The sequence below is a fragment of the Numenius arquata genome, chromosome 1 (assembly GCF_964106895.1).
Source record: "Numenius arquata chromosome 1, bNumArq3.hap1.1, whole genome shotgun sequence".
Taxonomy (NCBI): domain Eukaryota; kingdom Metazoa; phylum Chordata; class Aves; order Charadriiformes; family Scolopacidae; genus Numenius; species Numenius arquata.
The window spans coordinates 111,992,523-112,017,900 of NC_133576.1; the positions used below are offsets into that span (position 1 = coordinate 111,992,523).

Consider the following 25,378-nt stretch of genomic DNA (forward strand, 5'->3'; position numbering starts at 1 on the left):
CCCACCTCAACCATTCTGTAATTCAAAGCCCACTGAGTGTCTGCATCTACTGTATGAGATAAATTAATAAGATGTATTTTTATTTAAATCTAAAATACTTGGGGTACTATCAAATACTACATCTGTCCATCCTCACTGTTTGCAGTAGGATTTGGGTAAGAACAACCAAAATTCTGTTTTGTAGCACATAGGAAATAGGTCTACAATGCATGGTTTTACAGGGTCATGTCCTTTCCAGGAGACCATACTGAGCACCCCAGATGTTTTCAATTAGGATTTAGGAGACTTTGTTTCTATATGTGACAATAGTATGCAGCAGGAACAACAAACTTGATCCTTTTTTTCAGGCTGGATGAATGTGCTAAGTCCCTTCCGCGTTGACCTCTTGTGTAATACCGAGGAAGAAACAGATTTTTCTCTTCAAAATTGGATGTGAAATTTGGAAGGAAATCGTTGCTCTTCAGGAGAAAAAAAAAAGTGGTCCCTGATTTGACAATAACATGAAGTTCTGGAATTTGAGATTAACCCTGTGTGGTCACATGTGACCTTTCCTTGCATTTTTCCAGTTTGGGGGATTTTCCCTTGTGACGGGTCTTTAGCCATCTCTGAAATTTTGTTTGCTGCAGGACAACTTTGTGTTGCTAAGAACAGAAAGACGTTGAGTTCCAAGGCATTGAAATTGGTGCCATGTTGGGGCACCGAACTCAAACCAAAATGAAAATAAGAGAGCACAGTCTACTGGCCAAGTCTTTGCAGAGAAGAGATGTCAGAGGCCAGGCCAGATGGGGCTTTGAGCAACCTGCTCTAGTGGAGGTGGGGTTGGAGGTGGCAGGGGGGTTGGAACTAGATGACCTTTAAGGTCCCTTCCAACTCTAACCATCATTGAGTTTTTCAACACTGACTTAAGTCTGCTTATGTCGAAGGCCATAGTAAACCTCCCCTCTTTCTCTGAGCCCAAGCAGGGCATGTCCAACACCCCACCAGAGTCACGTTTAACGGGAAGGGGTGTCCCTGCTTGCACCTTGTTCCCAGAGAGTGTGGAGCATTAGGACAGCACAGAAGCTGGTGGGTGTGTTGGTGTGAATGCAAATACCTGGTCTTTGCCCTTCCCTCCAAAATAAGGAGATACATATGGGAAGGTGCCACTATTCAAAGGCAGACGAAAAACCATCGTTTATACCTTTAATCAACCACAAGTTGTTTTATTTTTTTGTCTGGTTTTTTTTTTTACAAAGAATAAACATGGCCCAGAAATGAAACTTAGTGGAAGATGAAATGCAGTTTACAAAATTGTCCGATACCCGTTAAATTGACCTCCTAAAATTTTCACCCAAGACAGAGAAATGTCTCAGTGGCACCTGCATCACTGCGGTGAGTCCTGCTGAGCTGATGATGGGCTGTGCCTCTCCATTAGGTCACACGGAATTCCTCTACACACGCTCTGCGGTTCCACACATGGTCTGGGGCACCTGCACTCCTCTTCGTGCAAAATCCCTGAGAGCAAAAACCTTCACCAAATGAAGAGAAACGCAAAAGCCTCCAGGATGTGGAAACCAGCCGAGGTCAGAGCCAGCTAAGCCTGGAAGCCCACACAAGCAGCGTTGGGCTGAGCGTGGAAAGGGCAGGGCAGTGAGAAGAGCCGCTCCGCTTGTTGCTTGGCTCCCACAAACCAGGTGTGTAGCGAAGCCCACGGCGTGCCCTGCTTCGCAAGGATTTATGCCACCTCCTATTTCTGCTAATCTGTCACTGGACACATTTTCTTTCCCCTTGCCCCTAAAATTTTATAGGTGGCACTAAATGCGTTTGCTTACACACAGGTACAAGGCATTCTGAACCGCATTAACGCAAAGCGCCTCGCCGGCTTTACAGCCACATGGCGCCTTTGCTCTTGGGGCAAAGGGCTGAAATAAAGCAGCACTGGGACCATAATACCAAAGTGTGGGAGACCCCAGATTTTGTTTTTCATCGCTGTCCTGTGTTTTAATTCTTTTTAAATCACAAGTGTTCTTAAACCATAGTATCTGGCTCTTTTGCACTGTGACCAAACCCCGATTAAAGCAGTTTTCATACTTTTGGCTTAACTTTTAAGCTGTGACTAAAAAGAAAAATACGGGCTATTCAAATACATCAATACAGCACGTGGAGGAAAATACATGTTTTATATATACTGTGCACTTTTGGTTATTTTTATGAGCTACTTAAATACCAGTCATTAAACTTTTCTTCTATACTGCAGAGCTGAAAAGCAACTTGACTTAAATATTCCAGGATGCAAATGTCTTTCTTAGCTTTGCGGCTACTGGATAGAGAAATGCAGTTACTATAGATGCTTTAAGCCACGCTCAGTAACTATATTTAAGAGTTTGGACCCTGTACAATGTTAATAGCAGACTTCTAGGAAGTAAACATTTGTACAAGCCTCGCTGTTGCTTTTTTTTTCACTGTCGTGTGAGAAGGAGTTAAGTTACTAAAATGAAGCAATAGCTTGATCCAGCCTCTTCAGGAAGAGCTGTGACAGCCTGACGCGTCTCAGCACCGCTTGTCACGGGAAAACTTACTTCAGGGCCTGTCTGATACTAAAGCCTTTATTTCCAAGGAGACTGACAATAGGCTGAAAAGAGGAGGTTTTTTTTCTAAATTGATACTTAACAGGATGCCTTTGAATAATGAGTAAACACCATCACCCAGGAGGATATCTTTAGGGAAACTAAATTATATAAAGCAGGCATAACGAGATCTCCTCTGCCCATCAGCGTGGCCTTCAGCTACCAGTCACTGCAGAGGGCTCAAGAACACCTGTGTCAGATTCGTGTCTAGGTCTTTTGTCCTCCCACACCAGTCCACAGCCACGTGTAAAACAGCAGTGCAACCCAGCTGGGTTCTGTAGGCAGTTTGCTATCAAACACGCTCAGTTCAGGAGAAAATGTGTTACCGCTGCTGTTACTAAGGGTCTTGGCTTTGTAGTAAACCTGAAATATATAAGATGAAATTAATCCCACCTGAATGTCTCAGTCTGAGCTGGTTTGTCTTCACCAGCAGTAGAAAGAGGTAGGAATGTAGGGGGTTGTTTCTTAAACTAGATCCAGTAAATCACTGTGAAAAAGCCTATTTTCTCTCTACTGATTTACACTGAGAATCCCAATGAATAATTCAAATGTCCACAGGTCAGGTAAGATGAAACCCATCCTCTGTGTCTGCAAATAAACAGTTCCAGGCAAAATACAATCCTCCCACCAGGAGCTGGGCTTCTCCCCTCTAAAACCTGTGCCCCCCAGTCTTCCCTTCCCTCTCCTAATCCATTCATAATAAAGCAATTCCCTTTGATCTTTCACAGAAATGGCAAGTGGCTTAGCATGTTATTTCTTTTCATGCCCAGAGTCATCCAGCCATTTCTCCGCTGAATCCAGCCCCGTCTGGGTGCGGTACGTGTTGAAACCTCCTACTTCATGGTGTATTGACATAAACGGGATAATATTCAGCCCTGGCTCCATAAAGTAATGTGAAAGGCATTTGGCAGCGTTCCTAAATTCTTGCTGTTTAAACATGAGGAAGCAGATCACTTCTGCATACCAGCACTGATTTATAGAAACAGAAGGCCGAAAGGAATCCTTCCGTTTAAATGAAGCAGGCGATGCAAGAGAGAGAGAGCTTCTGCGTTCCCGGTTACAGGTTTGAGCCCAGTCCCCCTCACACAGGGAAGGAAGCCACCAACCTGTCAAACACAGTGGTTAAACATTGTTTAAAACACTGCTTCTTTCATGAGGGCTACTGAAGGTGCACTCCTCTGCATTTCTCTGTATGCTGAGTGCTTTAAAAGCTTTCGGAGAACTTCACAAAGCCTCGGGTTTTATTTTAATGCCTCCCAATTTTTCTTCCCAATTCAAAGAACACAACCTTACTGTGTCTTGAGAACAGCAGGTGCATATTCACTATGGGAGAGACACTCAGAAGCAGAAAAAAAAGTTGCAGGCACCGCTCTCCCCCGTGATGAGAACACCTGAACACAATTTATTTTTAAAGGGCCTATGCCATCCTACTTCCCCTCAACGGCAGGCACACTACGGTATTGTTACTGTGTAATTAGAAGCTTTGTGGCTATGCTTTGTTAGTAGGAACACTAAGTTCCTGGAGAAGTGGATTTAAACTTCTGGGAGAATTCTTCCAGCATCTCCATGAGCTTCTCCTCATCCTCCGGTGGGCTGTGGGTGCTCGCCAGGGGTAAGTGTGTAGGGACTGGTTGCCTGTCTGGAAGACAAAAAATGAAAAAAAATCCTTAGGGGTACATTTAACTACCTCTTCTAGCACAAAGGAGATTTTTCTGTGAGGCTCTATACTGCCCAAACATACCTCGTGGTCCTGAAGCCAGGAAACTTACCTCCTAGGTATCTGTAAACAATGTGAGTTAAGCATCTCTTCCAAACCAGAAATTGGACTAATTTCATTTGTATTCTGGAACTAGGGCGATTGTCCTTCAGCATGATATGACTTAAGAGCGGGGAGTAAAACCTCACTTGCAGTTAGGGACACTATAGATAAAGGAGGATTAAATTACTGTAATTAGCATAACTCCTATAGAAAAAGACCAGTAACTTGAGATTACTGCTGCAGGCAGAGGTTGCTTTTTCAGAACGAGACAGGGCTTGTCCTTGCCTCCTGGACAACGTTTCTGGTGCTACACAAATTCCCCAGCTGGGACTTTGCAGTTTGGATTATAATCTTAAAATGCTTATTTTCATCCTTAAAAATAAATAGTTAAATTCTAATTGCTAAAGAACTTACGCCAATTGCTCAATCGCCATAAGTAACATGTATCCAACATAAAAAGGTCTGACCAAATTTGCTCAATTTGATGCTTTGATTGGTTTTCCAAATCCCATCCTCTTCGCTTACTCTGTGTAAATACAGCTGTATCACCATCCATTCTAAGGGATTTTTCTCTCCAAAAAACATGGTGTCTAGAGCCTGGGAACCTTATGACAATGCTCTCAGATGTCTAGGAAGCAACTGTCAGAGCGCTGGTGCAGCACCTTTAGTCTATTGCAGTAAGTCAAACTTCAGTGGCAGCCAGCTGAGACTAAAAGCATGAGCTGTTGCAACACTGGGCAGCAGATCTCTCTGAAAACCTCGCGGGCTGCCATCAGGCTTCCCAGGGGAGTGGAGATGTTTGCTCTCTTAAGAGCAAGTGTTGTAACTGGCTGCACACACACCACATAACCTCTGCATATGGAAAACTGCAGAGAGAGAAACATGCAGAGGAACGTTCCCTTCTCCATTAGCGAATAGGAACTGCTTCCTACCTAACTGTAGCACTTCCAGTAGCCTGCGCTGAAGTTTGGGAACCATGTGTGACAGCCGAGTTCCATGGACAAGATGCTTCTAGTCTTTGGAAAGCAGGACTCTCTCAAACATTTTTTTATTTATTTTGGCAGATGCAGAGAAATGTGGTTGTACAAGTCATGTTCTCATTTCCCCTTCCCCGCTCCCTTTTTTTTTTTTACTGAGGGAAAAAAATAATAAACTGGTGGCTTTGGTTTGCACTCAGAGGGAACAAAATAAAAAGAGAACAGAGGAAATGGAGGCAAGGTGTGACTGATTGAGGAAATGCCATCTAGGACCAGAAGAGCAGGGTAAAGTGCTGCTGCACACAAAGCCCTTCACTGAAAGAGCCTGAAGAGGGCCCATACTAAAGTGTGGCTCCCTCAGTAGGGCAGTAGGAGAGAGAAATAACTGCCTTCTTCACTATTTTATAAGCACAGGACACGGAAACAGGACTTCTCTTGCAGTCTTAAGAGCAGTCATGCCAAGACCAAAGCTCTCAAAAGTCATTATATACAGCTAAAGAGCCAAGGCATGTTCCCTGTTAACTGAAGCTGGGGGTGGACAATGGGCAAAGGCAAGAGCCTGGTGGAATTATGATCTAGAGCAAGAACATCTGAGCAGAAGCATTAGGACCAGAGAAAGTGACTGGACTACAAAAGAGGCAAAGTCTGGTTCTACAAAGAAGACTGACCAGCTGGGATGTAGGGTTTCAGCATCCACCACGTGATGACATGAAAAAGGTCTAGTTAAATATCTGTCAACCAACCCTGTGTGACTATCTGGGAGGAGAGAGAAGGGACAAAGTCAAACCAGCTCCAGAAGAGTCTGAATTTCCTGCATGTTCTGCCTAGAAATTCAGTGAATCAGGATTTGAGTGCCACATACAACAAAAGTACCAGCCTTCCCAGTAATTTCCCTGAGGTTTATCCTTCTCCTGCTGGATACAGATTGGGTGGAGAATGGCTGGAGCGCAGCTCTGAGGAGAATGACTTGGGGGTGTTGGTGGATGAGAAGCTCAACATGAGCCAGCAATGTGCGCTGGCAGGCCAGAAAGCCAACCACATCCCGGGCTGCATCAAAAAAAGCATGGCCAGCAGATTGCGGGAGGTGATTCTACCCCTCTACTCTGCTCTGGTGAGACCCCACCTGCAGTACTGTGTCCAGCTTTGGAGTCCTCAACACAAGAAGGAAAGGGACCTGTTGGAACAGATCCAGCGGAGGGCCACGAAACGATCAGAGGGCCGGAGCACCTCTCCTATGAAGACAGGCTGAGATTTGGGGTTGTTCAGCCTGGGGAAGAGAAGGCTCCGGGGAGACCTTATTGCAGCCTTTCAGTACCTGAAGGGGGTCTACAGGAGATATGCGGAGGGACTCTTTATCAGGGAGTGCAGCAATAAGTCAAGGAGGAATGGTTTTAAATGGAAAGAGGGTAGATTTAGATTGGATATTAGAAAGAAATTCTTTACTGTGAGGGTGGTGAGACATTGGAAAAGGTTACCCAGAGAAGTTGTGGATGCCCCATCCCTGGAGGTGTTCAAGACCAGGCTGGATGGGGCTTTGAGCAACCTGCTCTAGTGGGAGGTGTCCCCGCCCGTGGCAGGGCAGTTGGAACTTGATGACCTTTAAGGTCCCTTCCAACCCAAACCATTCTATGATTCTAAGACTGTCCTGCATCACCACTAAGACATCTGTGCTTCCAGCTGCTCCTACTAAGATGCCTGTCATTTGCCTGGGAGAAAAGAAAGGCTCTGCCCTATTTTTCCATCCCCTATGCTTACAGTGCCAAAAAATGCTTCTGTGCTCAAGCCCAGCATTAGAGAAAGGGAGAACTGGCAGTTTTAACTAGCATGGAACAGTGGGAAGAAGAGCCTGTCAAAGCTAAGCCAACCCCTAGTGCTCTGTGAGAAGTATGCTAGTTTCCCAACACTATAAAAGATGTTGTTTGACTTCTGTGATTCACTTTCACTGGACACAGTCCTGTATACAGCCAATTTCCTTAAAACAACCCCAACCCTCCCTAAAGAAATGCTTTGAAGCTTATATCAGCTCCTTTAGAGGACAAAAGCAGGAACGTAACAACACAGCTGTTTTCTGGTTGCACAATGCTCACTTGAGCCTTTAGTCTTGGAACAATTTTGAGAAATCCTTCACCATCTTACCTTGGAAAAACAAGCCACTCGGGAACTTTGTTGCTTCGGGTGATATTGCCAACCATACAACAGTATCAGCTCCCTGGGCCTCTGTGCGCAGAGCGTTCTTCATCTTCTGGTAGAAATCTGGCATTGCTGATCTCACAGCTAGAAAGAATAACAATGGAATGGTGGTCTGTCATGCAAGGCTTTTTTAATTAAAAAAAAAAAAAACCAAACCAAAAAAACCCCAAACAGCTTAAAATTGCCATTGTGAGCATAGGAAGAAGAGAAGACATCTCAGTTTATGACAGAGAATGAGCATTTCCCCATATTTCCCCATACAATGACTTGTGGTGGAATAATGCTAAACTGCCAGATGATCCACCAGTTGTTTGTTTGGGTCAAATTACAGGGACAAAACTAGTAGGAACTGAGAACAGGATCAGCAAGAGGTTGCTGAGCCAATTTCAATTCTAAACTGCAAAGAACTAAGACATGAGAGAAACAGAAATACCAAAATCCAGGTATTCTAACAGGATTTTTAGCTCTTATTTTCTCACCAGTTTTAGGGACCCAGTTGCAACATTGTATTTAAAACAGTATGATGAACAGTAACTAAACCAACTACATAATTCATTTTTAAACTCTGGATTCTTTTTATTTTGTCCAACAGGTGATGATTGAAGGCCCATCCCCTGCAGCTGTTTATTTTGGGGGTTGGAGAGTCCTTGAACTTTAAGGTGGGATAACTTTATGGTTCGTTAGGTTTGAAATAGACAAAGGGTGTGCAAAAATAAATGTATTTTAAAGAAAAATAAATACTAGGATATTTAGTTGGAAAGGGCAGCTTTCAAGCATAAAATAGACAGGGTAAATGCTTCTGTCATCAGAAGCAAATTTGGGAAACTGGGTCCCTAGAAAAGACCTAGAGATCAGATTGCCAGTCTGCATCCCAAGCCTGGGTGTTAGGGGCTGGTAAGGTATTGCGGAACGTGACACGCACCCTGGGTAACTGATGCTGGCCCCCTGCTGAGACACACTCGCTGAAGAACAGCTGCAGCTCAGACAAAGAGCTGTCTGCCCAAACACGCCGCTTCTCCACAGCAATAAATGTTTAGAGGAAGAGGAGAGGAACAGGACTTGCATGATGGGGCGTGCTCTGTTTTTCTATATGCCCTTGCAAACTTCCAACAACTGCACGCTGGTACTCACGGAAGCAAAAGCTTTTATCTGTGTGTTTAACAGTCCCACTACAAATGTAACTTGAAGGTTAGCTTAATGCAGTATGGTTCGGCTGGGCATTTGTGCGGGGTTGGATTCATTCATTGCCCGTTATTATTCTCTAGCTATATCCAGATGGCAGATGCTGCACAGAACAGAGCTACCAAGGGGGTACAAAACTACTTCAGGCACCAGTTGGGAGCCATGAAATCACTGCACCTGTTGGAAAAATCTACCAGAAAGTCTCAATTCTCTTTGCTTTTAGGCTAAACCTGTACAGGAAAAAAAATACAGTCAGAATGTCAAGTAGATGTTACCTGGAGTGTCTGCCCAGCCAGGATGCATAACAGAGAAATGGATGTTTCTGTGAGCTTTTGCCCATTGTTCAGTCAAGACAACTTGCTGTCTCTAGGAGAGAACAAAAAGAGCCAGACTAGCATCAAGTTCAACAGCCTGACCGCCAGGGACATAAACTACATCAAATGTGCTGTAAGAAACAGGGGCTTTATGTATATACCCTTGCTCATCCTGATGTGATTTATTAGATCATTTTGTCAGAGACCACCATGGTCATCGCAATCCATATCCTGGCCACAAGCTTACTTTTAAAGCGGTTACACTGCTTCTACTGACCACGACTACTTTCCGCAGACTGCAGGTAAGAATTAAGCAGGCAGAAAGGGTTTGTCAGCAAAAGACAGTTTCTCCCCCCTTGGGACTTAAATCAAATCAAGTGAAAGTCTAGCCGTGCTCTCTGAGCAAGATGGTATGTGCTCCTAAGTGCACGCCATTGTACTCCTGAAGGTTATTGCTTGTGCGTCTCTGTATGGGTTGGATGCAATGGGAAAGCAACAGTGAACAACGGTCTTTTTGCAAAGCAGACGGTATGAGCCGCCTCGCAAACAAGCGCTGGGCTTTGTTTTCAAAGCCATGGACTGTACCTTGTTTTGTGCATACACCATAGTTCCATCAAATGTCCCATTTCCCGACTGCAAGTCAGATACGTTTAATTTTTGAACTAGCATGCCCCCAGAAGACACAGTTATCTGTAATCAAATGGATGAAAAGCAAATGAATGAATAAACAAAACCAGGAACACCCCACAATCACACTCATGCATGTAACGTGGTCTCCAAGCCGTATTTTGAAGTCCCTCGGGAGCAGGATTCCTCTGCATGCTCTTTGTACTATGCTTGCGCTCATGAGTGGAGCATACCTGGAGATGAGGTGGAGGGAAAAGAATGTTTTTTAGAAAGTGATTCTCATTCAATGTGGTGGTGACTCCTTCAGGGAACTTTGTGCTTCTTCCTTTTGAAAAGCAATATGGAGAAAGAAAATAGCAGAATAGCACTATTTGTAATTTATATGTCTAGCATTTATGGAAGCTAATTAGAAAACAAGAGACTGTACAAAACCTGGGAAATTTTGTTTTAAAAAAGTACCTGCTGTCCTATTTTACACCACGACCTGAAAGGTTTTTTTTTAAGCCTATACTCTTATTATAGGTATTTTGCACTATGCTGCAGGAGATAATTTGCCCCAGGGAAAGTCAAAGGGGAAGTTTCCAAAGGAAGTGTTTTACTCTGATTTCCAATGAAGAGTTGAGAGCAGCAGGCAGGAGCTTTGCCTTGGAAAAGGAGGCTGTTGTTAGCAAAATCCAAGAGGATTCTAGAGATGCTTACAGCATTATAGCTAATCCTGCACTGCTAGCACAATAAAAGAAATGCTGTCACAAACCAGAAGGTAAGAATAGTAAAACACCATTTTTCAGCAGTATCACGGTGTCCTGGGTTGAGAGACACAGGACTAACTTTTCTTCTAATGCTGGGGAAAATTGCACTTTTAGAAGACTCTAGTGTCTGAATTTGTGAAAATATTTGCTTTATAGCCAGCCAGGCTCTGTGGGATTCAAGGTTAGCGTTTTCGAGCCTTGTCAGGTGCAGGGACAAGGAGGAGGAAAGCCTGGGCATTTGACCCAGGCTGCCCAACAGGATTATTTCATACCATGAACATCACATTCAATGTAAATTAGAAAAGTTTGCTGTGTAGCGCTCTCTCTCTCTCCCTGATGGCGGTGGTCCAGACAACTCCTTGCCCCGGTGCCGGAACCCTGAGGCCTTCCCTTCCTCCTGAAGCCATTGCGCTCCCAGTGTCCGACATTTGCTGTCCACTGCTGGGAGTGCACAGCTTCCTACTGATAGAATTGGATCAGTATAATTCCTGTATATCTTATATCAGTATCGGGATTAATACTGGTTCTTTAGTATTATTGTTAATGATTTGGTCTTAGTCTATTAAATCTATTTATATTTCAACCCTTGTGTTTCTTTGTGTTCCTGGATTCCCCTTTCCGGGTGCGGAGGGGTCATCAGGTGATAGAATAATTGTCTAACGACAATAGATTGTTATGGGGTTTCTCAAACCATAACACACGGACTCACCACTCTGGCATCAGCTTCTTTTTGCAGGAGGGGCAGCAGGGCAGTTGTCAGAATGTATGTACCTACAAGACAGACAGGCACCAACATTAACTTTTCTTTTTAAAAAAAGCTTTCTTCTCTCTCTCCACCCTCTATAACGAGCCCAAACCCAAAGCCTCTTTATTTCTGAACCTTGACCTGAATTCAATGATTTTTATTTTTTTTTGCTGCTTCACCTGCAATATGCCAACTCAACTTGTAGCAGTCCACGTTGCTGCATATTTATCAAAAGGCACAACAGTTATTTTATAGACTTTTATGTTTATTGTACCTATACAGCAAACTGTTCACTACATTCCACCATGACTCTGAAGGCAAAACGGCTCAGATATGGATTTCCTTGGGAGTGAGGCGATGCCAGTGAAGAAACAGGGAATGCATTTCCCCTCCACGTGTGGCACAAATACACATATCTATGCCGGGTCACAAACAAGAGAAGGAAACCATGCGTCACACTTGTGTTTCTTAGGCCCTTGCATATGCTCTTAAGACTCATCCATTTTTACCTTCTCACTATGAAATCACTCAGAGTACCCCGACACTTCTGATTGGTGTCGCACACAAAAGCTGCCTCTTAAATCCTCAGAATGGCTATTACAAAAGATAAGGAACGCTTGGGGGAAAAAAAATCCTGAAGTTGCGTGCCCAAGGCTGAGCTAAGATTACATGGGGAAGCTGAACTGTGTCCTTCCCCACTGTAATCGAGTTCGTTTAGCATAGATTTGTACACACCACACAAATATATTCCATTACAGCTGTTACCATGACCAGCAAAGTTTGTTATGCAAAACATTGTTCAACTGCTGGTGTGTTTGATTCAGACCCACCTAGTGATGTTTCACTCGCTCAAGTGCAACACAGGGATTTTTGTTTGTCTTTATCTCTTCAGAGATATTTAATTTTTTTCCCTTCAAGCTGTATTTTTAAAAAATGTTTAATTCAAAATGGATCTAGCCCCATTTAGTCTAGCTTTTCTTCGTTGAGTTTAATACTTCCCCCTCTCATCAATTCACAAATGGCTCTAGTTCAACAATTCTATGTCAGCGATAAACGTATTTTTTTCCATGAGTTACCAAGGCCATGTTTTTCACTAGACATGAAGACTTCAGCATGTGTCTTTATAACCTCTCTTCCACAGAGGCAATGAGATCACCCAGCTAAAATACAGCATGTTTATAAATACGCTACCAAAATCAAGCGTGTTACGTGCTTGGTGAACAAACTGTACATTTCCCCCGTCAGTCAGAGTAGTCTTCATTTTCTCTATATAATCAGAGGGACATCCATATGCACACAATATATTTAAAACCCTGGCAAATCAAACAAAGCGAATGCACTGCAGATGAGTAAATGCAGCCTGTCTTCAGCAGAAAATGCAAGCAAAGGCAGTCGCCAGTGAGTAACGAGAGCCCGTACGTCTCCCCTGATAGTGGCGGGGAGACTAAACGATGACATCATTAGGACAAGAACTACTGCAGATTGTCATGGGAGACTGCCACGATGTAAAAAAAAATAAAAATAAATAACTCACTTCAGTACAAGCTGAGAGCCTGGATTAAATTTTGATTTGCTATGGATTCTTCAAATGCAAAGTAACATCATGTCTCAGGTAAAGAAGCTGCATTTCCTAAAGGCAGAGCTGCAATGCACCAGCTATGAGCCTGCTTCATTTTACCGTTCTGCAGTTTAATTTACACTTTTCAGGGGCTTCATGTTGGTTTGTTAATTCTAAAGGGATGCAAAGATGAATGCATTAACATTGCCTCATTAACAACTGGGGTTTGTTTTGTTTTCCAGCTGGATGAGAGAAATGTTCTATGCCAAAAATCCTGCTTACAGCAACTACAGCTTGTCAGAAGTTTATGTGCTTATTTAAAACCACAAACTAACTGCAAAGCCAGCGTCTCCTCTCTTCCTCAAGTTTATCAAGAATTCAGTAAATCCCATAGAGTCAGAGCATTCATTCTTTTTGCCCCACAAAACCACTTTGCTCTTTTGCTTTGAGACAGAGCGCAAAAAGACCAGTTTTGATCCCAGCTTCCTATGGTAAGCACAAGTACCTCAAAACACACACAGATGTGACACATCAGGCGTTAAGGCTGAAGCATTTCATTTCTCCCACTACTAAATATTTCACCAACTGTTGTCCCCATTTTAAGTGTTCAAACACAAACTCCTTGATACTTTCACAACTATACTTGGGTATTATAAATTCTTATTTGCATGGGCTGGTCTGTCAGGCAAAATAGCCTGGACAAGAAATTTAGCACAGTAATATCAGAATAGATAGTCCTTATTAATAAGGTATATTGTTGGTTGGAATACACCATCGACATGGAATCCTGTGCTGCGTAGGGAAGAGTGTGGCCAGTAGGTCAAGAGAGGTCATTCTCCCCCTCTACTCCGCACTGGTGAGTCCACAACTGGAATACTGTGTCCAGTTCTGGGCTCCCCAGTTCAAGAGAGACAGGGAACTACTGGAGAGAGTTCAACATAGGGCAAGTAAGATGACTAAGGGATTGGAGCACCTCCCTTATGGGGAAAGGCTGAGAGAGATGGGGCTCTTTAGCCTGGAGAAGAGAAGGCTGAGGGGAGACCTTATCGATGTTTACAAGTACCTAAAGGGTGGGTTGAAGGAGGATGGAGCTGGACTCTTTTCAGTGGTTCCCACTGACAGGACGAGGGGCAATGGGCACAAGCTGGAACATAGGAAGTTCCATTCAAATACGAGGAAAAACTTCTTTATGGTGAGGGTGACAGAGCACTGGAACAGGCTGCCCAGGGAGGTTGTGGAGTTCCCTTCTCTGGAGATTTTCAAGACCCGCCTTGATGCAGTCCCGAGTAACGTGCTCTAGGCAATCCTGCTTCAGCAGGGGAGTTGAACTAGATGATCTTTATGGTCCCTTCCAACTCCAACAATTCCATGATTCCGTGACTGAAACATCCACATTTTTATTCATGTAAAAGCTGGCATGTAGTTTGATAGTTACATTCAAACAAATAGGTCTGAACAATGCAAAGTACAGCCAGTGTAGAGGCCTAGCACAGCCTTGCACCTCATCACATGTATCTGGCCAATCACAGCTGTACTGCAGCGTGCAGTAAGACAGGAATGAATTTCTAAGTAAAAGGGGAAGCCGCAAATGAATGCATTGCCTGCCACAGTCCTTATAAAAAACATAAAAGGAAAATTTTCTTATTTTTAGTAAAAAAAAAAATAAAATTCCAAAGGAAACCAAGACTGATTTGGTAGAAGAAACTACATTCCCATCTCCCCCCACGTAAGGAAATTAAGACAACATGCAAATTATATATCCTTTTGCTAATAATTATTAATATCAATGTACTGGACCTCTGCCTTTTCAAAATGAACACTTCAGCATTCTAGTAGGTTTCCTTGATACAAAAATCATTTTTGTCTGTTACAGGAGAAACCTCCTCCCACAGAGCTTAGTTAAAAATGGTAAAGCATATAAAATGTGATTAATGCTTAATTATCACTGTGTTCCAACTGTACAGATTTTTTTGAGGGTTTGTTTGTTTTTTTTTTTTTAAATTGGTTAAGACGACCAAGAGAGAACACAAAGGTGCATGGAGGGAAAGACGATCAACAGTGATGTGCCTGCCACTGAATTCATTAAGGTTGCCCAGAGAAGCTGTGGATGCCCCATCCCTGGAACTGTTCAGGACCAGGCTGGATGGGGCTTTGAGCAACCTGGTCTAGCGGTAGGTGTCCCTGCCCATGGCAGAGGGGTTGGAACTAGATGATCTTTAAGGTCCCTTCCAACTCAAACCACTCTATGATTCTATGACTACGTCCCATTTCTCATCCAGGTCTGAGCGCCTGTGGAAAAGAGCAGGCTACTTCGAATTACTCGTGTGGCAGGAACTTGAGCAGCAGCCTCTCCCTCACACATCTGAGACCCAGGAGGCAGGGAGCTATGAGTACACCTACAAGGCAGTGCTGGACATATGGCTGAACTACCTGCATTTATGACTGCATGACAGAGGCCACAGACTCTTACACATCATCTTTTCCTGCCATTGGAAGGTGTATTGTCTACGTTGCCTGAAAGCTTGACTCCCACTGGTTTAACAGGGGGGAAAAAATAGGAAAATTTGCTGTGAAATGGTATACAACACTTCCCTTTGAAAAGGAATATTTGTTGTGCCACAAAGGAGTTGAGCATGATGAATTTGGAAGCTTGTTCAGAAGCAGGAGGAATGCAGGAGGCGGTGAGCAACCATCCAGTCTGTCACCCCCAAGGATTTCATCTTACCCTCACTGAACTCTGCTGAGATAAAAGAGTTGACCAGAGAAACCTACTGGACAGGCTACAGCCCTGTTCTGTGTAATGAGGTTTGACACGGTACTTGCTGGCCATGTTTCCTCCAGTTAAAGTGGCTCCTGCCTGGAATTGATGCACAATTTCTTTTAAAGACAAACAACCTCTCAACATTTGTTTTTCTTTGGAAAAATTCCTGTAAATTTTATGTCTTGAAGCTGAGCTTACATAATAGGAAATCATGTATAGTACATACATACTATACATAAAGCCTCCCTATAAGGATACAGCAACTCCACCATTACACACCATTCAACCAACTCTATCATGTGGTAGATGAGACAGTGTGGGTTGTCAGTCTGTGTATTACACATGGTAATTCCAGTAAAAGCAACGAGAATGACACTTAATGAGAACACACTTTGTTCATACACACCCTCCCAACTGCTGATCACATTAATGTTTAAGTTTCATGTTTACTTGCCAAAAAAAATAAATATATATATACACATATAGAATCACCATGCATTCCCTTGTGGCTCCACTTGCTCTGAGATCTTCTCAATGTAGCTGAGTAATCTGATACTGTGTGCTAATTAACAACTCCCATTTTTAACCCCATACAGTGAACCCCTCTGTCAACCTGTATGAGCAGTAATTCAGTGGTTTCCACGATCAGAGTGAAACTTTAATGATGTAAGGGCAGAAAATGAGGAGTTGTTATGGAGTTAAACATTCGATTCGAACACCAAGTTGCTTTAAAAAAAAACCCCAAAAAACTAAAAAAAAAATCAGCCTGTCTGCTTCATAAACTCCTAAATAAAATGAGGCTACCTTTCACATGACCTGAAGTAGAAGCTGAGGGGACTTCATATTATTGTTAGGTCTTGTGGGAAGGTAGCTCTGCACGTTCTGGCAACAGTTAGTTCACCGTGGATCTCAGCATCTCTACCACAGCATAACCAAAGTGAAAGGAACAGAAGCCTACAGTATATTAGACACAGAAGGCCACAAATCTTTCTGTACTAGAACATGAAACTAAACAAAACCTAGAACAGCCCTAACAGAAAATATAAACAAACACTGTGAAGGCAGATTTCCAAAATACTGGTGTTTAGCCTGCTAAAACCTGGAAGACTCCTTAGGATTCATATGCATCAGATTTTGGAAGTCAGCAGGATATCATGTATAATAATAGTACATAAACACATACTCCTATCTGCTTTACCGATTTAAAGTGACCCCAAAACCTGTACCTTAAAATCAATTTATAAAGAAAATCATGGTTTCAGCAGAAGTAATATTGTAAAGCCACTACCTGTTTATAACACCAAATTAATTGATGATGCAATTATTGCAGACCCAAAGTCTCTTGGTGGATTCTAGAACATCAGGTGAAAACTATTCTATCTGGCAATTAGTGGTAAACTGTTGGTGAGGTTTTTAATCTGCTAACATTCAGATAAGGGCAGGCAGCCAGCACCACACTCAGTGAAGTTCCATTTGCCTGAGCTTTGCAATATTATTAGGAACAGTGTTATTTCAACTGTGAAAAAAGTGGGAACAAAAAATAAAGTTTTATTGTACAGATTTCAATAGCTCATTCATCTGGTAAAAATCAGTTAAACTGGCTTGCTTTTCTTACGTCCGAGTCTTGAGAAAAAAAAAAAAAAAAACAACACAAAAAAAAAACCCCAAGAACAAACTGACATTCTTCCTTGACCTGGTTATCTTTTCAAGCCTTCAATTTATGCGGTTCCAAGCAAGAGATATCCCTGAGTCTGTTTCCTGAGTACAAGATCAGGAATGAAGATTTTAGTGTGCTGTCTCTGAGGGCCAATTCCACCCCACTAGCAGTATCTGAGAGTGTATGGGAAGAGCTAATGAACATGAAAGACAAAACAAAGGTTTACATTTCCCTTGAATTACAAAGCTCAGCTCAATAAGGGTTCGTATATATCCTGGGAACCCAGGCTTCAGTATAGCTAGTGGATGTGTAAGTATATTCATCCTTATCCTTTCACGTAGCACCTCTCATCTGTAAGTCTCAAAGCTCTTTAGAAAGAAAATTGGTATTGTGGTCTCCTTTTCACAGGCAAGGTGGTCTTGCCAAAGACAAGTCACTGACCTTATGCTAGACTGACAGCTGGTACCCAAGTTGCCTGACCTCCCAGTAGTTCAGAACACAGTCCACCAGGCAATGCTGGCTCGTGCGAAACGCCAGTTAGACATGGTTTATGTGTAGGGAAGAGACCAACAAATATTCATACAGGTTAGACAGTTTGCCATAGATGGGCCACACTGGTACTATGGTAGAAAAGCATCTTCATTTCCTCTGATCCTACCTCTTCTTGCACATAGAGGAAGTGTATATGGCTATATCATTAAAACATGAAAGCACATTAGACTGAAGAAAAGATGCATACTGGGAGCATCATTTATTTATCTCTGAGTGTGTTTTAGCATCCCCTTGGCTGCTAAGTAGCAATAAAAATGTAACATATATGCCATTTTTCCATGTCAAGCAAGAAGATGTGTTGAGTAAAAGTAAAGTGAGGCAGCCTATAAAATAGAGGAGCAATGACTGTTTCAGCTCAATGTCTAGCGCTTCAATAAGAACACCCTTCTGTTGCCTCCACTAGCCTATCAATGCTGACAGGGTTTTTTTTTCATAATGATTGAATACTGTCAGTTTGAATAGTCTTTGTTGGGAGTTGTACTAAAACAAGTAAAATAAAATTAAATTGGAAGAAAAGAAAAAGCGAAAGAAGTGTTGACTCAGAAGCCTGCAAGTCTCATCAGAAGAAATGATTGCTTGTTGCTGCCCAGCTCCTGGACACAACCCTGAGTACAAGGCCAGCCCACAGGAGCAAACACAGGGGCAACAACACACAAGGTAAAGGAAACAAATAAAATCTGCCCATCAGGATCGGCAGCTCCCCAGGAAATCAGCCCACATTGGGCGACTGGCTTGGGGTAATTTCATACTGAAAGCATGAGTCAATCAGCAATGAGCCATTTCAGACTGGTGCCTGGCTAGTGCTCCCACATTATGGTCTAAGTGCTCCACAGCTATTCTGCTTTCTGCGCCTTCACTGAGCTCCAGCAATCAAAGCAACAATCCCTGGGGACCCAGCATGGGAAAAAAGGTAAGGCATTTCATGTGACAGCAACAACAGAACCACAAGCCACATGGCATTTGTGCCTGAGCCCCGTTTTGAGGATTCTAGGCACCAGCACAGACAAAGCTGCTGCTGCATGCTCAAAGCAGTTTACAGTTCGAACCTGAATATTAGAGAAACCTTACAAAGCCTCAACTATCAATCCACATTTTGCATTTCCATGACCTTCACCCACCTGTATCTTGTGACAATACCAGAGAACACTCTGCACCTCCTGTTTCAGTGAGCCTTCCTCAATTAGCCAGTCAGTGGTATTTCACATTAAGGAAATTTTACTTTCTATTCTAACCTGCATTACTTTTGTACATATTCATCTTATCTACCTTATGCATTCATTTTTGTCCCATGTATGCCCAAGAAACGATCAGGATAGAAACTACTTTCATAAGTCAGATCATCAATTAGAACTAACTCTAACATCCATTATGATTGAAAACAGACTAACAAGTCAGTCAAGAGGAAAATATTCCTAGTTTGGATTTAAAAGCTTCACAGCATTTCAGACACCTAAATGAGCAATTCTACAGCTTATATAAATGTTAATCAGATATCAGATACAGAATTCGAAGACTCTGTCTTGCATTTAAAGCATGTTATAGTTCAGAGTATTGCATTTTTAGATAGTCACAACCTACACAATCCTTTTCTAGACCAGAGCCAAGATCCAGGGTAGAAACAAACAGTGAAAGAAAGATGGAAGGAACACTCAGCATATGAAGATCTGAAAAAAAACAAATGAATATTATTCCATCTTATTTCTGCAGAAATCAGGCAGTTATGAGTTACTGTTTCTATGCTGCTGCTGAGGGGCCCAACTGCAGATTTTCAAAACAGGGGCCTTGAGCCCATGTCACCCTTCAGGCTTTAGCTGTGGGGCAAGAGGCAGAGAAGGGAATTTAGGTTGTTCTCTCGGACCACATTCTAGTTTACAGCCAACCAATATAGCAACCATACTAATTTAGCTAAGTTTTTCTCCGGGAACCTATAACCACAGACAGTTACAGATACAGAAATAACTTCTCCAAAGTAATGCATGCCCAAAGGTACTTAGTGCTTAGGGAAATGATTTAACACAGCATCTACTTTGATATATATTTCTCCATACAGCTTTCTCCTACTATGACTCCAGCAGATATGATTTATTACTTCAACTCTGAAGAAAAAAAATCCTTGCACTGTTGATAGCATTGGTCCTTTATGTGTGTCTGACCTGCAAGCACAGAAGCTTTCTCTTGCCCAGACAGCCTCTTCCAGCTCAACCAAGTCCTGCTCTGCTCTAAAAGCTTCAAAATTTAATCCTTATTGTTGCCTAGAGAGAATCCAGAGAGTCTAAGCAAACAACCCAGTCCTTGTCTGAACTCTGCAGAAGTTGGACAACAGAAGATGAGTTATCAGTTTTACCTTATCTGCTCAAATATGCAATCACCTCCTTGACCTTCTTATACAGTCATGCAGTAAGTGATAGACTAAAGAATAAAGGAGATCTCTACATAACATTCATAAAAGATAACACAGGCATTTTCCTAGTTCACTACAACTGTAATGCAGCTTCCTCTGTGCAGCTGTATATCTCCTGTGAGGCTGATTTACAGCTGGGAAAGGAGAACTTGCCGCTTCTACTTGTGCGATAAAATCCAATTCAAGTGATGCACTACTACAATTCCTCAGCAATTAATTTCCTCAATGTTTAGAACTAAACCAAAACATGCTTTCATATTCAGACTGTTGTGTTTGTTTCACTCTGCTTCTCTCTGGAAGAACTGCACCTTCGCACATTGCTGGATTTTTGTTTGAAAGACCACAAGAGGGTTAAACTAATTTAAGGTGAATAAATTTCTCAAGGTAGAAGGTTCTTGTACTTCTGCAGCCAGGGGAAATTTGATGGCAAAATAAAATTCATTTGAATTTTGGCCATGAGAAACAGAAGAATGTTAGCAGAAGATTAATTTGAAGAAAATGAATCTGTGCCCTTATACTTGAGTTAATTGTCAGTTTAATGTAGTCAGACTTGCAGAAAAATCAATCTGTATGCACCATATCAGCTAAGCACAAGACATTTATACCTAAAATGTTATTTTTCAAAAGTAAATAGGAGTTAAGGAAGCAATGCAGGAAAAAGGCTAAGACTAAAACCCAACAATGCTTTCCAGGCTACATTAGTTCTATAAATGCCCAATCTTTATAGCCTAAGCTTCCCTCTTCCTTGTCCCAGATACTGATGAACAGGAGGAAAACACAGGAACAAAGACAGTCTCTTGAGAAAGCCACCTATCCTGCACAGAGGCGAGGGACAGTCTGGACCATTGGTTGATGGAAGCACACCTCTATGTGCAGGAGGTTCAGTTTTCAGCCCCACAGATATCCACGGCAGCAGACAGCTCTTCTCTCTGCTGGCTGGCTGTTTGCTCACATCTTTTCCGTGGCTTGTATGGGGGTAACCTTCCACTTCGCTCACCGTCTTCCCTGCTCATCCACATCTCTCCTTTCCCTCTTCATTTGCTTACTTTAATTTGTCCACCTCCACCATACAGTTCATGGTATACACCCCTTGTATGTGGGGTGCCTAAGATTTACCCAGTACTGCTCCATCGCTTCACTACGTTGTGACTGCTTGAGAGTGCCCAGAGCACTATATAATGCACAGTCTTCCTATACAGTGCCTACATCACAACAAATGGGGCTATTCAGGCCTACTGAAACATTTTAATGTCTTTTTAAATATCTGAACATACTCCAACCTCTACCCAAGGCACAGGAGCACGCTTATTACAAAGAGAATATCGTTAGCAGCACAGTTTGGAAGAAAGCTTCCAAGCAAACTTCAGAATCAGTTTAATTAAATCTTAGCTGCATTTGTCCACTGCTGCTATGATAAATAAAGGCACTGATATGAGAACAACAGAAAAATGGAGAAATTAAAAGCTGACACTCCAAAAAAAGCTCAAATATTGCTTCTTTTCCTTTCCCGCTCTTCCCCTTGTACAGCAATGGTAGAATCACTCTTTGAGCTGGAACACACACCTCACAAACCCAGCTGTAAACACATACTTCTTTAACAAAAGAAGTATCATATCTCTGAACTAAGCCTTCAACACTCACCCAAAGTGTTTGTTGCAAAGTTTTTTTCAAGTCCATCTTCAGTTAATTCTCTGGTATTCACCATACATCCTGCATTGTTGATCTGTAAGACAACTCTTGTAAACAAAAACAATCTACACAGATATCTACAAACAAAACTATACATTCAAGCAGTCCACACTAGTTTGCTGTTTTCTGACACTGCAACACAAAGCTACAAACTGTTTCAATAAATCATGCCATTCCAAGTTGCACCACTCTGTCACTGACTGCAAAGGTTTTTCACAAAAGATCTTCAGAGAAATGGATCACCGCAGATGTATTACAGTAAGAGCCAGCAGTCCCCTTAAGTGCCTTTTTTCTTACAGAAAGTACTATGCAAGTTGTAGAGCAGATATTAGAACATAAATATGCAGTGTAGTTTGTTGGTCTCATCTGAGAGACCACACTCACCCCACACAATCTGTGCTATGTGGTGATGGATTCTCCATTAGGGGACGTTCACTTATGGGAAGCTGTGCAACATGCAGTAGAATGGCCTGCAGGAACTCCCACCCTCAGTAAATTAAATAAATTAGCTCCAAACTTGGCAGATTAGCCAGGTCAGCAGGTTGCTGCATCCTAGTTAGATCTGAGAAGAGTAGAGCTAACCAGTAGAGGTGCTTCATACTGACTTTGTGCCCTGGTTGTAGGCACCCCCAGCTTTTCTTTCTGCCCAGTAATCCCGCACAGATACCCCACCTGAGTCACACACTGCTAAAACAGCACTGCACCACACAGCATGGATGCACTGTAAGGTGAAACCTCATGAACAGTCAGAAGCTTACAAGCTGTGTGCAGCTAGCATATTCTCAGACACACTTCTTTCTTTGCCTTCGAGAGGAAGCTAAAGCTTTTATTTTCCACCTCAAAAAGATATCTGCCCCTACATACCTTCCTGATTGTTTGTGGCCACTCCTCAAAAGCTATTTTCTCATTTCTATCAGAATTTCCTCATCTAGTGAGCACCAAAACAATTGCTCCAGGTGCTTCAGTTTTAGTTCACCCCCCAGAGCAAATTTTCACAGCTCAATAAAGAGCAAAGTACTGAGCTCCTTACCAGTCACGCTGCTTAACTGCTTGCTCTCTCCCTGGCTCTGTTTTAGGCTGCTCTAACTACACTTTCCATAAAAGTTTAATCTTTAAGTGGGACGAGCTTGAAGCAAGTGTAATCTGCTCTTGGGAGGAGGCATCAGTCCCTGCCATATTCTGTTTAGCAGAATATGCATAGCCTGATATGCAACATAAAGACCACGGTGTTTGCATGGTGAGAACCTCAAAAGATGCAGCTAAAGAATCACTGCATTTCTCTATTATTTCTTTTTAGGGTCATATCTGTGTATGTGAACTGAGAATAGACAAGGGCAAATGGACAACGGAGACTACTGCAGCAACATCTAGAGAAAAACTAAGCAAAAAACCACAGGTCAAATTGTAAAACCTAGACCACCCTTTGAACAACTTCAGAGGCTACACACTCCAAAGAAACACGTGATTTAAGTATGCAAACTTACCAACACATTCAATTTATGTTCATTTTTGAATTTTTCAGCAAAATTCCAGATTTCCTTGGGATTAGATATATCCACAATATGCAAGAAGATATTCTAAAGGAAAAAAAAAAAAGTAAGTTACAATCAACACAGAAAGTGAAGAGACCCTGTTCACTGCTAAGGACTGACTAGGTAAAAAGGTATTTAAGCAGTATGAAAAAAATATTATTATCCAGAACACAACTAAAACACAGTTAACATGCACAACTGGGAAATCTAATTATAGTTCTTAAAACATGTTTAGTCATTCAAATCAGTTGCTTCTGAGCCATAGCTTTTTAATGCTCAATGTATTAAAAGAGAGCGCTACTTAGACAAATAGACGTGACAGACAGTCAGGCATAGCAGAGAACTAGAAAAATACTGCAAGATTGCAAACCTTCTGTTTAAACAGTTCATACAGCAGCTTCCTCTGTAGCTCAAAGCACCTTTCCAAAGCAATGCTCAAGGTCACAGTATTAGAGAATAATTTAGGTTGGAAGGGACCTCTGGAGGCTGCTTAGTCCCACTGCTGTCTCAAGGTGGGCAACTGAGATTAGGTTGTCCAGGGAAGTTCTATTTCCTAAGATGGAGATTCACCAGCCTCTCTGAGTATCCTGCTCCAGTGTTTGACCACCCTCACAGTCGAAAAAAAATAATACTACTATATAGTCAGAATTTTTCCCTGTTACAATCTATGTCTGCTGCCTCTTGTCCTTTCACTGCAGACCTCCAAGAGGAGCATGGCACTCCCTTCCCTACACCTTCCCATCACACAGCTGCAGACTACAGTAAGACCCATCTCAGCCTTCTCTTCTTAATACTGAGCAAAATCAGCCCTCTCAGCCTCTTCTTGCACATCACATGTCCCATCTCCCTAGTCACCTTGGCAGCCCTCCACTGGACTCACTCCGGGACATCAATGACTTCCTTGTCCCTCAGAGCCCAAAACCGGGCACAGGACTCTTGCTGTGGTCTAACAAAGGCTTAATGGAGAGGAAGATGCACCTCCCTCAGCCTGCTGGCTACACTTGTGGTCATACAGCCTGGCATGTGGTTGGTCTTCCTTGCCCCAGAGCACACTGCTCCCTCAGGGACAACTTGTCACCCCCAGGTCCTTTTCTGCAAAGCTGCTTTCCAGCTAGCTAGTCCCAGTCTGTACTGCTCCACGGGCTTACTCCATCCCAGGGCAGGATTGTGCATCTGCTCTTGGTAACTTCATGAGGTTCATGTCAGCCCACTCCTCACCTGTTAAACCCCCCTGAATAGCAGCCCCGCTCTCCAGTTCCCCCATTTGACATCATCTGCAATCTGGCAAAGATTGCACTTCACTCTGTCGTCCAAGTTGCTAAAAGTGACATTAAACAGTTTTTGCCCCTGTGTTGACTCATGGAGGATGCTACTATAATATGATTAACAGATCAGCTTTGTACTGTTGATTGCTACTTTCTGAGCCAATTGTTCCCAACAGATTTCCACCCAGTTTGTCATCCCCCAGTTCAAACCACATCTCTCCAAACTGGCTGCAAGGGTAGTATGGCAGACCAGGTAAAAAGCCTTGGCAAAGTTAAGGAAAGTGGCAAGTGCTGCTCTCCTCTCGTCCATACGCAGAAATCATCTCACCAAAGGCAGCAATCAGGATGGTCAGGCCAGATCTGCCCTTGATAAATCCACACTGTTTTTTTCTCAATCATCTTCCTGTCTTTCATGGCTTCTGTGAGCATTTGTTCCATAGTTTCCCTGGGGAGCAAGGTGAGGCTGAATGGCCTGTGGTTCCTCAAATCCTGCTTGCCTTTTTTGAAGATAAGTGGTTTGCCTTTTTCCAGTTCACAGAAAGCACCTCCCGCTTTGAGGAGGTTTCCCTTGAAGATCAACCAGCTTTCCCAAGCCTTTTGCTCTTCATGGCTGTCTCCCACGGGATCCTGCTGACCAGGTCCACAAAAAAGACAAAATCTGCTTTTCTAAAACTAAAGATTGCAATTCTACTAGTGATCCTTCTCACCTGTCTTGATCTTTAATTCCACAATCTCATGGCCACTTCCATCAAGGCAGCTATTCAAGGCTGCTATTTATAGCCGGTCCGATAGAGATCACCCCTAGCTGACTTAT

At 42.7% G+C, this 25,378-nt stretch overlaps 1 protein-coding gene across 2 annotated transcripts in view; it reads right to left on the reverse strand.

Moving 5' to 3' along the window:
* Nucleotides 1–1,178: 1,178 nt before the first annotated feature.
* DHRS12 (dehydrogenase/reductase 12) overlaps nucleotides 1,179–25,378 on the reverse strand; it is a 33,516-nt gene continuing 9,316 nt past the window's right edge. Inside the window, exons 4-10 of one of the 2 annotated variants that reach the window (XM_074151266.1) lie at nucleotides 23,252–23,344; nucleotides 21,720–21,801; nucleotides 11,114–11,175; nucleotides 9,614–9,718; nucleotides 8,990–9,080; nucleotides 7,479–7,616; nucleotides 1,179–4,245 (exon numbers count right to left, since the gene is read on the reverse strand). In XM_074151266.1, the coding sequence (XP_074007367.1) occupies nucleotides 4,118–4,245; nucleotides 7,479–7,616; nucleotides 8,990–9,080; nucleotides 9,614–9,718; nucleotides 11,114–11,175; nucleotides 21,720–21,801; nucleotides 23,252–23,344 (699 nt within the window). In that variant the 3' untranslated portion in view covers nucleotides 1,179–4,117. Of the gene's footprint in view, nucleotides 4,246–7,478; nucleotides 7,617–8,989; nucleotides 9,081–9,601; nucleotides 9,719–11,113; nucleotides 11,176–21,719; nucleotides 21,802–23,251; nucleotides 23,345–25,378 lie in introns of both variants that reach the window. The other variant, XM_074151258.1, reaches the window with a different exon arrangement.